The following is a 12,131-nucleotide window of genomic DNA, read 5'->3' as shown; positions in this document are numbered from 1 at the left end:
AACTTACTATAATTTTTTAAATATTTGTTGAATTAAAGAGTAACTAATTCAATTTATTTTTACTTAATATTTATTCAGAACATTTTAAGCAGGTAGTTCGTTTTACTGAAGAATTTCAACATATGCCAATGTTTAAACTCTGGCTTGGGCCAGTGCCACTGATGGCTCTTTACAAAGCAGAAAGTGTGGAGGTGAGTTTCTGATAACTAGGGTCAATGTCTCACTGTCTACTGGATGGTATACAATCTGCATCAAAATCCATGTAGTGAAAGTACCCCCAAGTGATCAATTGAAGCCAATATCTATCCTAATCATTCCTATAAAAATGAGGGCACCACTAGAGCTAAATCATACTTTTCAAGTGTTCTACTAATATTTGTTCCAGGTACATATATGTTGTTATTCAATTTAAAGTCTGCAGAAGAATATAATTTATAAAATTATAGATTGATTATTTTATAATGTAAGCAACATGAATTTACAGGTATTATTTGAATATTATGAACATAATATACCAATAAATTGAGTGTCTTTTTCAAAAAGTTGCAGTCTTCTAGAGTATTCTTGCAAATTAATTTTTAGATTAATATTTAAAAGTTTATCAGGAAACAGCAGATATTTTTGATTCATGCTACTTAAGTCCAACCTCAAAAAATTGATTATTTTTCATATGTTAGAAGTTTGGGTTAGGGAGGTAAAATAAAATCAGCAGAGTTTCTCCTCATATAAGAAAGTCAAAAGTAAGATTTCCTAGGGACTAGCTCTGGGATTTATCTTTATTTTTTAATTATTGTTGTAAAAACATTGGAGTCCCTCTAGTATTATCAGATAGAATCCTGCTTTACAGTAGATCATGAGGGCAGCAGACACTGAAGTCTAACCTACTGACTGTAGAAAGAAAATAGGTCAGAGAGGAGAGCAAGAGCAAGAAGCATGGGCAGAATGAGATGGTTAGACCTAAATGCGCATTCCTCCTACTTCACTTCAATGCAGAGTGTTTCAATATCAAGCATATCAGCTTCCAATGTTTTAATTTTTGTCTTTGTTTTTGTTTTATTCTGGAGATACCCGATGAGTTTCTCCTGTTTTTGAGTTCATTCTGGACTCCAATTTGACCATGGCAAATTGAAGGCTACTGAAGTAACATGTCTAAATATGAATTTATTTTTCTGTCTCCCTAGATGTGCTCCTCTTCTGCATTCATTGCCTCCTCTTTCTGAGCTGCCTCCTTCCTTAAGAAAAGACTCCACTGGTTTCCTAATTCATGTCAGGAACCAAAGAGCTTCTCTCCATTTTTTGTATATTTGGTTGGTGAGAAAATATTCATGCAGTGTCTGAGACTGAATGACAGTTGTATGTTCAAAATCTCTGCATGAATTTCCTTGAGATATAAGAATGAAAGAAAATAAAAAAGATATAGTAGTTATAATTGGGGGGGGTCATACCTGACTATGGTTAGAGTTTACTCCTGGTTCTGTGCTCAAGGACCATTATTGGCAGCTCAAGGGACCATATGGAGAGATAGAATCCAGGCTTGCCACATTTTGGCTACAAGGCAAAAGCCCTATCTGCTGTGCTATTGCTCTAGGCCTAATCAATATAAAAGGTTGATTTTTTTTTTTAGAAAATTTATTTTTTACTTTTTTCATTGGTGTTGCTTTTTGTTGTTTTGTTTTTAAATCACATCCAGCTGTGTTCAGGGCACTAGGAATAAGTGGTTCTATGCTCAGGGATCAGTCATGAAGGTGCTCAGAAAGACCATATGGGGTGCTGGGGTTGACCATGTGCAAGGCAAGTGCCCTGCCCACTGTACTATCTCTTGATCCCTATCTAGGTTTTCCTATCATAGAGTTAAAATTTGTACCATTTTTCTTTCTGATGTACTTCTGCAATAATATTCTGTTTTTCTCTCTAAGACAATTTTATGTAGTTCAAAACATACTGACAAGTCCTATTTATACAAGTTTATGGAACCGTGGCTTGGCCTAGGACTTCTTACAAGGTGAGTGTCAATATGTAAACCTGCCTTATAAAAGCAGTGTTGCTATGTAATTTGTTACAAGAAAGTTCTCCTGTAGGAAGAAATCTCTAAGGAAATAGGGGAAAATCTGGAAAATATGATTCTATAACAGAGTCCTTTAAAAGAGGAGTCCAAGTAATCAGCAGTCACCATCATGGCAATAAGTCACTCTCCAAAAACAAAAACAAACAAAAAAAAAGTTCTTAGGGGCCGGAGAGATAGCATGGAGGTAGGGCATTTGCCTTGCATGAAGGACAGTGGTTCAAATTCCGGCATCCCATATGGTCTCCAGAGCCTGCCAGGAGTGATTTCTGAGCATAGAACCAGGTAAGTAATCCCTGAGTGCTGCTGGGTGTGACCCAAAAACCAAAATAAAATAAAATAAAATAAAAGTCACACTCACTATTAACATTGTCAAAATGAAAAATTTCCCCATAACATTATATGGATGCAATGCAGTATTTCTAAAATATATCTACGATTTATTGGGGTTTGGGTTTTTTTTGTTGTTGTTGTTGTTGTTTGTTTGTTTTTTTGGTCACACTAGGTGGTGCTCAGGGTTACTCCTGTCTCCACACTCAGAACTCCATCCACCCTGGCAGACTCGGGGACCATATGGGATGCCAGGAATAGAACTACCTACCGTCAGTCCTGGGTTGGCTGTGTGCAAGGCAAAAGCCTTACTGCTGTGCTATTTCTCCAGTCTCTATCCATGATATTTTTAATGGCCCTATATAAAGTGTTGTTGATATTTATATATAGTGATAACCCTCCCCCCTCCCCCAACTCTCAAATAGAAAAAGAATTCCTAAGGCAAAAGAAGATGGGAGCTTTTGCTGTCTTGATTTCAAATTATACTCTAAACTGCTTTAGTATTTCAGTGGTACTGAAATAAAGACAAACGCTCAAACCAATAGAATAGAATTGAGAATCCTAAACCAGATCCTCAGCTAATCTTCAATAAAGAATTAAAAAAAAGTAGAGTAAGAAAAACAGATAGTGTTAAGAAGACTGGTTGGTCACATGCAAAAATAAATGAACATAGATTCTTCTATAACATTATGTGCAAAAGTTAAATCAAATAGATTTATACTCAAAATATTGCCTGAATACAGGGAATATATTAAGGAAAACATGCATAACACTTCAAGATTTTGAATTAAGAGGTATCTGTAATTCAACGATTTTATGTCACTGGCCAAAGAAGCAGAAGTAAAGATAAACACATGGGACTTCATGTGTTCTACTACATATTTTCTTCTGCTAAAAAGCTTCTGCATTACAAAGGAAATGATTATCAGAATAAAAACATCCCACAAATTGTGAGAGAATATTTGTTGCCCACTCATCTAATAAAGGGTTGATATCAAAGACAGAGAAAGTATTGGCCAAACTTGACATAAAAAAAAAATACGTCCAAAAAAATTGGGAAAGAGACGGGGCTAAACAGATAGCACAGCAGTAGGGCAAACTTGCCTTGCAAGTAGCCGATCCAGGACAGATAGTGGTCCAAATCCTGACAACGCATATGCTCCCTCATGCTTGCCAGGAGTGATTTCTAAGCACAGAGCCAGGAGTAACTCCTGAAGCGATCGATGCTGGATGTGACCCCAAAAAAACCAAAACAAAACAAAATTGGGAAAGAGAAGAAAAAATTATTTATCAACAAAGACATATTGATGCCAGAAAAGTATATTAAAAAGTGTTTTGCATCATTTATCAACAGCTAACTGCACATCAAAACAACAATGAAATATCATCTCATATAAATGACACTGTCATACATCTATATGGATTTTCTTTTAGCAAAGCAATTAGAGAATATACAAATCAAGCAGTTTTAGAAGAGTTTTTGTTTCAACTGTTGCTTTTCTTTTATGTAATCATGTCTTGTATCTAGCACTGGAAGCAAATGGCACTCCAGGAGGAAAATGTTAACTTCCGCTTTTCACTTTACAATTCTGGAAGATTTCTTAGACATCATGAATGAAGAAGCCAATATTCTGGTCAATAAGCTTGAAAGATATGCTAACAAAGAAAAATTTAACTGTATTTTTGATGTCACTCTTTGTGCCTTAGATATCATCTGTGGTAAGTCTCCGTTCTTTGGTGTAAAAAGTAAATAACCCAAATGGATAGTAGCAGGCCCCAGGAAAGATCACTGGGGGTGTGGAAAGTATCCTGGGTGCTAAACATACTTCCTTAGATGAAGCAGTCATTAACAATTTGAAACAGAGCAGCCACAAATCCAATGTTCCAGAAAGGAGAAAGGGGAGAAGAAGTGACTTGAAGAAGCAGAAGACATGGGAGAAGAGGGAAAAGAGGGAGCAATGCATGTAAAATAATGAAAACAAAACAGCATATATGAATGTCAACCTTGGAAGATAAATACAGGAAATGTGCATAAGTTAAATGGTTATTTCTCATCCTGTTTTGTAGAAACAGCGATGGGAAAGAATATTGGTGCACAAGTAAATGATGATTCTGAATATGTCCTTGCAGTTTGTAGGTAAATTGGGTGCTTTTGATTGTTTTGAAAATTACTGTTGACTAATCCTTACAATTATTTTCATTCATTTAATGTGTTATATATGATATATAATATAAAAATAAAAACATATATTTATGGTTTTAGTCTAATCACAGTGGTGCTAAGGGTTTACTCCAGGTTCTTTGCTTAGGGATAACTCCTGGTAGGTTCTGGGGTTCAAACGCAGGTCAGTATGAAAAACAAGTGCTTTACCCTCTGTACTATCTCTTTGGCCCTATGTTGCTTAGTATTATTTCTTTCAAAACTAAACAGTATAATATATATTAATCTTATATATAACACACATTTCAACAACAAAAGAAAATTAGGTAACTGATGCATCCAATCAATATTTAATATTAAATCATAATTTTGACATGTACAGAGATTATAATTTGTTTGTTTTAAGAAACTATAAGGGTCAGAGTGGTGGTGCAGTGATAGGGTGTTTGCCTTGCTGTCCAAGGACGGACCACGGTTCAATCCTCCGGCATCCCATATGGTCCCCCAAGCCAGGAGTGATTTCTGAGGGCATAGCCAGGAGAAACCCCTGAGCGTAATCGGGTGTGGCCCAAAAACAAAAAACAAAACAAAACAAAAACCAAAAAACGTTACATAATTTTTTACATAATTTTTGCAACATAAATAACCCATAGATAGAAAAATTATTCGTGATAAAACACTAATAAATAGGGGGAAAACACTAATAAATATCATACAAAATGTTAGAGGCTTATAATTGCTTTGTTCATGTATTCTATTTTTCTACTTAGATTTTTGTTGTTTTTCATTTCCCTGTACCATACTTTTATATATAAAATTTTTTTTTGTTTTTTTGGGGCACACCGGGTAACACTCAGGGGTTACTCCTGGCTATGCACTCAGAAATCGCTCCTGGTTTGAGGGACCCTAAGGGATGCTGGGGATCGAATCGAGGTCCTTCCTGGGACAGCCACATGCAAGGCAAATGCCCTACCACTGCACTATCACTTTGGCCCCTATATAAATATTATTTAAAATATGAAACTATCTCTTATTTTTGAATTACTTGCATTTATTCAGGTAATCAGAATCAGAGTCAGAAGTTAATTGGATGTGTCCTGTTGTTAAATCTACTGTTCATTTTACTTCTTTTTTGATTAAATTTTTTTACTAAAGCATCATGATTTACAAACTTATTAATAGCTGAGTATTAGACATACAATATCCTAGCACTAATTCCACCCATCTCTATCTCCCACCAGTGTTCCCAGTTCTCCCCCACACCCAATCCTTCTTTCTGCTCCCCAGTTCACCACCTTGACAGGCACATATGTTTGAAGTTGTTGAAATTTGGGTTTTATGTTTTCAGTGTTGTTGACTCTGTTGCTTCATTCCACTTCTTTTAAGTAAATATTTACTAATCATTTCAAAAACTGTTATTGATCGAACAAAGCACTTGTTAGTTTTCTGGCATGTACAACAAAAAGAATGGCATGAGAGAGATGTTGAAAAAAAAACTTACAAATAAGAGTAAGTGCTTAGAAAGAGATAATGATATTAAGAGAGGAAAATTGAGATATGTGCTACAGATTGAGTGAATTGGAAAGGCTGATAGTAATGACTAATTAGGTCATAAAGAAGAAGACCATGTCTACAGAAGCCTTTTTGCTTCTTCATAGGAAATAATAGATTGGATGCTGGGGTCACTTATGTGACCGATGGTCTTTAATAGGCACTTTCCGTAGAGTAGAGTAAGATTTTTTTTTTGTTACTCCAGATGAGAGATCAAGCCAATTATTTGTCAACAATATGAGACAGATTTCATCAAAATAGGTGTCTCTAGAGACACAGAGAGTAGGCCACTTTCAGGAGAAATCAGAAGACAAAAGTTGCCCATATAGTAGGAAAGTTTATTAAAGGACCTTTCTTTCTTTAAATAAATTAGTAACTTTATATTCTTAGTAAAGCTGTAACAACCCACACCTAGATTACAGAGAAAAATGACTAAGCTCTCAATATTCTATGAATGATTAGTCTCCCTTTTTAAAACTCATTGACAACAGACACAGAGCAGAGCAGGTGTTCAGGAAATACATGTTAGACATGTCAGCTGATGTCTTTTTTTTTTTTTACTTTATGTATAGGATGAGTAACCTAATACTTCAGAGAATGAAGGCACCCTGGCTCTGGACTGATATTATATTCTTTTTTTTTTCCCATTTTTTAATATAATTTTTATTTTGATCATAGTGGCTTACATATTGTTGACAATAATATTTTAGGTACATATTTACATAAAATCAGGGGGGATTCCCATCCCCAAATTGTCCTCCCTACATCTCCGTTTTTGTCTTACCTCCCTTTTCCTCTTCCCTCACCCCCAGGGCGGCTAGAATATGTGGTCCCCTCTGTCTCTAACCAACTACTTAGTAGTCTTGCATCAGTTTGGTCTTGATGCCTCCCTTATTTCCCCCTCTAAGTAGGGGCAGGGGTAGCTAGTTCAAGTTGCGTGGTTTTGCCTGAAAAAGAGAAAATAAATAAACTGGGGTAAGAGTTTAATACCCCAAAAATGGGCAGAATCCTTCTAGAGGTTCTCATCATCGATTTGGGAAATGAAGGAGAAAAAGAAGTTGAAACACTCCACCAGTACCAAAAGAAGTGTCAAATATCCAGTGAGGACTCCAGCTATAACGATAAGCACCACAAAAAAAAACAGATAAAAAACAAAACAAAACAAAACAAACAAAAAACAAACACAAACAAACAAAAAACACGCCGTGGTCTTGAAATAAGAAACATGGCGTAGCACATAACGAAAGAAAAGAAAGGAAGAGAAAAAAAAATAAGAATAATTGGGGACAACAATTTCAATAATCACATCCAAACTGAGAAATCGACCAAAATAGCTAGGTAAATAAAAATAATAATAACAATAATAAATGAAGGTAAGATATATATAAATAACCAAGGTTTTGTGTTTTTTGTATTTTTTTTCCCTCCTGCCCTGGCACAGTAAATATTGGGGTCATTCGAAAAGGAATTCACTTGCCCTATGAGATATGGGGTTTCTCCGTCCTTGGAGTATACTGTCATGGGATCAGCTCTAGTCTTTGCTCAGGATCATTACTCTCCCGGTTGTGTTTTTTTTTTTTTTTTTTTTTTTTTTGGTGTGTGGAAGGCTTCTGCTCTGTCCAGTGTGATACAGTCAGAGCTCTGTGTTTAGAGGTCTCAGTATCTGTACATATCCTGAGGTGGGACTTATGGTGAAGTCAGTCTTTGTGAATCTAGAGGTTCTGTTGCCTCAGTGCCATTTTAATCCATCTTCTGTGGTTGGTGATCTTGGTCTTTGCGCTGAACCTAGGAAGGCATCTAGGATAGCATCTTTCTTTGTTCTTCCAGAAGCCCCTTTCCGTTACAATTGTCTCTGCCGGACCTTTGGAACTGGGGATCATGTTTATTGTGCAGGTCTTAGTTCAAACCCTAAACTAGGGCTTTTATGTTGGTCCCAAGATGTATACGGTCTGGTCGTGGTTCTAGCAGCCAGTCATCTGTAAATCACGATCTTGGCTTTTGTATCTACCAAAGGGTGCCACGTCTTCTGGTTTTGTCTTGTCGTTAGCTGGTAAGGTAGGCTAAACTGTTCTAAGGTCAAGTTGTTCACATTTTCCTCATTGTCGGGATATCATTAGAGCTGGCCCTTGTTGTTGACCCTGCAGTATTAAGACTGTCCCAGATGGAGTTTGTTTCTTGCAGCTGTTGTGAAGAGCTGTGCCATTTCTATGTCTGGGATCCAGGGTTCAAGGCTGGATGGATGATATCTAATCACCTGAGGTCTAAGTTGATTCCACATGACATATTTTCAAGGTTGGAGATATCCCTGTATTGTAAACAACTATGAGTTCCTATCTCTAGTAGATAAGAGCTCTTTTTTTTTTTTTAATATGTAAGATTTCCCCTTTATTTAGTGTGCCTTTGCAGGGGGAAGTGGTGCTCCATTATATGTCGGAGTATTTGGGGTGGACAAAGTGGATAACAGAAATAGGTCACATACCCAAAAACGATTAAAAAAAAAAAAGGAAATAAAAGTGTAAGTGCCCACAAATGTATATGTAGGGCAAACATTTAAATAAATAAATAAATTAAAAAAAAAAGAAATAAAATGAGTTAGCGAAGTTTTTAAAGGACCAAAGTGGTGCAAAAGACTACTTTGCATTTGGGGGAGAACAGGTAAAGAGGTGGTGTATTACAGGTCTTATGCCTATGTTGGAAGTACAGTTTTCCCATTGTCTTTTGGATTTTACTTGTGGTGTGTGGGCTCCCAGGCATCTTCCAATCACACCCCCTGACCCTCTTCAGATTGGTAAAAATTTGCAGCAGGGAGGTCTTGGAAGAGTTCTTGCATAGGGGATACTATTGGACCTAAGTCCGGTTTCAAGAAACAGTCCACGTTAGGGGGAGTTGGTAGGGAGGGTCTCCCAGCATGAGTCCACAGGGGAGTTGGCTGTCTTTTCTTGCAGGAGACGAGGTGTGGGTTCGGCTGGGTGTCCCCTCGCCTGGGTGCTGGGTACTGGTTCATTGGGTAGGAGGTCGATCTTGATGCCTAAAAGATTAAGGACTGAGGGTGGAGAGTTATAATATGGTGGGAGATCTGGATGGGATTGAGGGGTGAAGGGATAGTTGAATTTCTGGGGGGGAGAAAGGGGATGGTATATGGGAGGGGTATGAAGGCAGAGAAAAGAGAAAATACCGTAGAAAGAAAGGGAGAAGAGAAAGGGAAAAAAGTAAAGAGAAGAATAGAAGAGAAAAAGAAAAGAGAAAAAAAAAGTAGAGAGAAGAAAGGAGAGAATAGCAAGGGAATGCTGGTTTGGTTGAATGTGTTCGATGACTAGAGCCTGTAGTTTAGGTCTGTACATCGCAGGTACTGCTTTGGTGGTCTGACTGGTCACGTGCTTCGATTCCTAAAAGAAGGTTTAACCTAGAGATAAAGTGTATGTTAAAGAGTTTTCTCGTGGCCATCTCATAGTGCAAGCAAGGTATGGTATCTCGTGTGGTATCCCGAGTTGCCATCTTAGTTTGTCCGACCTTTGTATCTAAGGGCGCCTGTGGACAGAAAAGCTGAGAGGTTATTTTTAAAATATAGTAAGGTAAAGGGATTAAAACGTAGTGTTATGGTATGTTGCCATTGCATTACGTGATTTCCCGCGGTGTTCTATACTTGTGTTCCTGTTTACGATCTCTAAGGGATTATTGTGGGCCTTGGTTGTAGGAGTCTGGTTACATACCTGTAACTCTCTTGTGCAGTCAAGAGTTTGCATTGTTCCTTTTTCATGTATTTTGGGCACTGCTCCCACGTATATGTTGACTATTACAGTGTTCGGAGTTTCTACCCTGTTAAACCCTGTTATATGATTGTTAGGTATTAGTTGTGTATAAAATATATGTTCTAGATGTTTCAGAATAGTGCTACCATTCTGTGTTTATCTTTTGTCTTCTGGCTTACTTCGTTTAACATAACATGATCTAGGTCCATCCACGTTGCTGCAAAGTCTGTGATTGTATCATTTCTAACTGCCATGTAATATTCCATTGTGTATATGTACCACATCTTAATGATCCATTCATCTGTTGTTGGACACCTAGGTTGGTTCCAAGATTTGGCTATTATACTGAGTGCTGCAATAAATAGTGGGGTGCATACATATTTTGGAATGAATGTCCTTCCATCTTGGGGGTATATGCCTAGGAGAGCAATTGCTGGGTCAAATGGCAGCTCAATTCTGAGTTCTTTGAGCACTCTCCAGACTTTCCTCCATAGGTGTTGGACTAGGGGGCATTCCCACCAGCAGTGGATGAGAGTTCCTTTCATACCACATCCCCGCCAACAAAGGTTGTTTCCATTATTTTTTATGTGGGCCATCCTCACTGGTGTAAGGTGGTATCTCATTGTTGTCTTGATTTGGATCTCCCTGATGATGAGTGAAGGTGATCATGTTTTCATGTGTTTGTTGGCCATCCTTCTGTCTTCCTCAGAGAAGTGTCTATTCATTTCATCTCCCCATTTTTTTATAGCTTTGTTTGGTTTTGGGGGGCTCAGATTTCTGAGTGCTTTGTATGTTCTAGATATCAGCCCTTTATCTGATATGTCGAGTGAAAAGATTTTTTCCCATTCTGTTAGCTGTCTTCTTGCGTTAAGCAGGGTTTCTTTTGCCATGCAGAAGCTTTTTAGTTTGATGTAGTCCCATTTGTTTATATTTGATGCTAACGTTCTTGCCATTGGTGCTCCATTCTCAAAGACCTTTTTGATATATAGGTCTTCAAGTGTTCTGCCTATTTTATTCTCGATAAATTTTATGGATTCGGGTCTGATTTCAAGGTCTTTGATCCATTTTGAGTTGATTTTTGTATAAGGAGTAAGGTATGGGTTGATTTTCACTTTCGTACATGTGGTTTTCCAGTTGTACCAACACCATTTGTTGAATAGGCTTTCTTTGTTCCATTTCAGATTCTTGCCTCTTTTATCAAATATTAGTTGGCTATATACCTGGGGGTTTATGTCTGGGAATTCTGTTCTGACCCACTGGTCTGAGGTCCTGTCTCTGTTCCAGTACCATGCTGTTTTGATTACTATGGCTTTATAGTATAGTTTCAAGTTACATAAGGAGATGCCTCCCAGCTTCTTGTTTTTCAGTATTTGTTTGGCTATCCTGGGTCTTTTGTGGTTCCAGATGAATTTTGTGAATGATTGTTCTAATTCTTTAAAGAATTGTGTCTGGATTTGGATAGGGATTGCATTAAATCTATATAGGAGTTTGGGTAGGATAGTCATTTTGATTATGTTAATTCTACCTATCCATGAGCATGGGATGTTCTTCCATTTCTTTAGATCGTCTTCAATTTCTTTCTGAAGTGTTTTGAAGTTTCCCTGGTATAGGTCTTTCACTTCTCTTGTAAGGTTGATTCCTAGATACTTGATGTTTTTTGATACTATCTTAAATGGAATTGTATTTTTAATCTCTCTCTCCTCAACTTCATTGTTTGTATATAGAAACGCTACTGTCTTTTGTGTATTGACTTTGTAACCAGCCACTTTGCTGTATTGGTTAATTGTTTCTAGGAGTTTTACTGTGGACTCTTTAGGGTTTTCGATGTATATCATCATATCATCGGCAAAAAGAGATAGCTTGTGTTCCTCTTTCCCAATTTGAATTCCTTTGATTTCCTTCTCTTGTCGGATTGCTATTGCTAGGACTTCTAAGGTTATACTGAATAAGAGTGGAGAGAGTGGACAGCCTTGCCTAGTTCCTGATCTTAGTGGGAATGCTTCTAGTTTCTTACCATTGAGTATAATGTTGGCTGTAGGCTTTTCATAGATAGCTGTAACTATCTTGAGGAAGGTTCCTTCTAACCCTATTTTGCTGAGTGTCTTTAACATGAAAGGATGTTGGATTTTGTCAAATGCCTTCTCTGCATCGATTGATATGATCATGTGGTTTTTGTCTTTCATGTTGTTGATGTGGTGTATAATGTTGACTGATTTGCGTATGTTGAACCAACCTTGCATTCCTGGGATGAATCCCACTTGATCGTGATGTATGATCT

The 12,131-nt window shown here is 37.3% G+C and overlaps 1 protein-coding gene across 1 annotated transcript in view; it reads left to right on the top strand.

Annotated features, from left to right (window-relative positions):
• Positions 1-12,131, top strand: part of LOC126007211 (cytochrome P450 4V2-like) — a 56,474-nt gene that overhangs the window by 17,748 nt on the left and 26,595 nt on the right. Inside the window, exons 4-8 of the mRNA XM_049772687.1 lie at positions 79-191; positions 1,917-2,002; positions 3,921-4,111; positions 4,460-4,529; positions 6,677-6,722. Of these exons, the coding sequence (XP_049628644.1) occupies positions 79-191; positions 1,917-2,002; positions 3,921-4,111; positions 4,460-4,529; positions 6,677-6,722 (506 nt within the window). The remainder of the gene's footprint in view (positions 1-78; positions 192-1,916; positions 2,003-3,920; positions 4,112-4,459; positions 4,530-6,676; positions 6,723-12,131) is intronic.

The sequence above is a fragment of the Suncus etruscus genome, chromosome 4 (assembly GCF_024139225.1).
Source record: "Suncus etruscus isolate mSunEtr1 chromosome 4, mSunEtr1.pri.cur, whole genome shotgun sequence".
Taxonomy (NCBI): domain Eukaryota; kingdom Metazoa; phylum Chordata; class Mammalia; order Eulipotyphla; family Soricidae; genus Suncus; species Suncus etruscus.
Note: the sequence above shows the minus strand (reverse complement) of the source record. Positions and strands in the feature narration are given on the sequence as shown.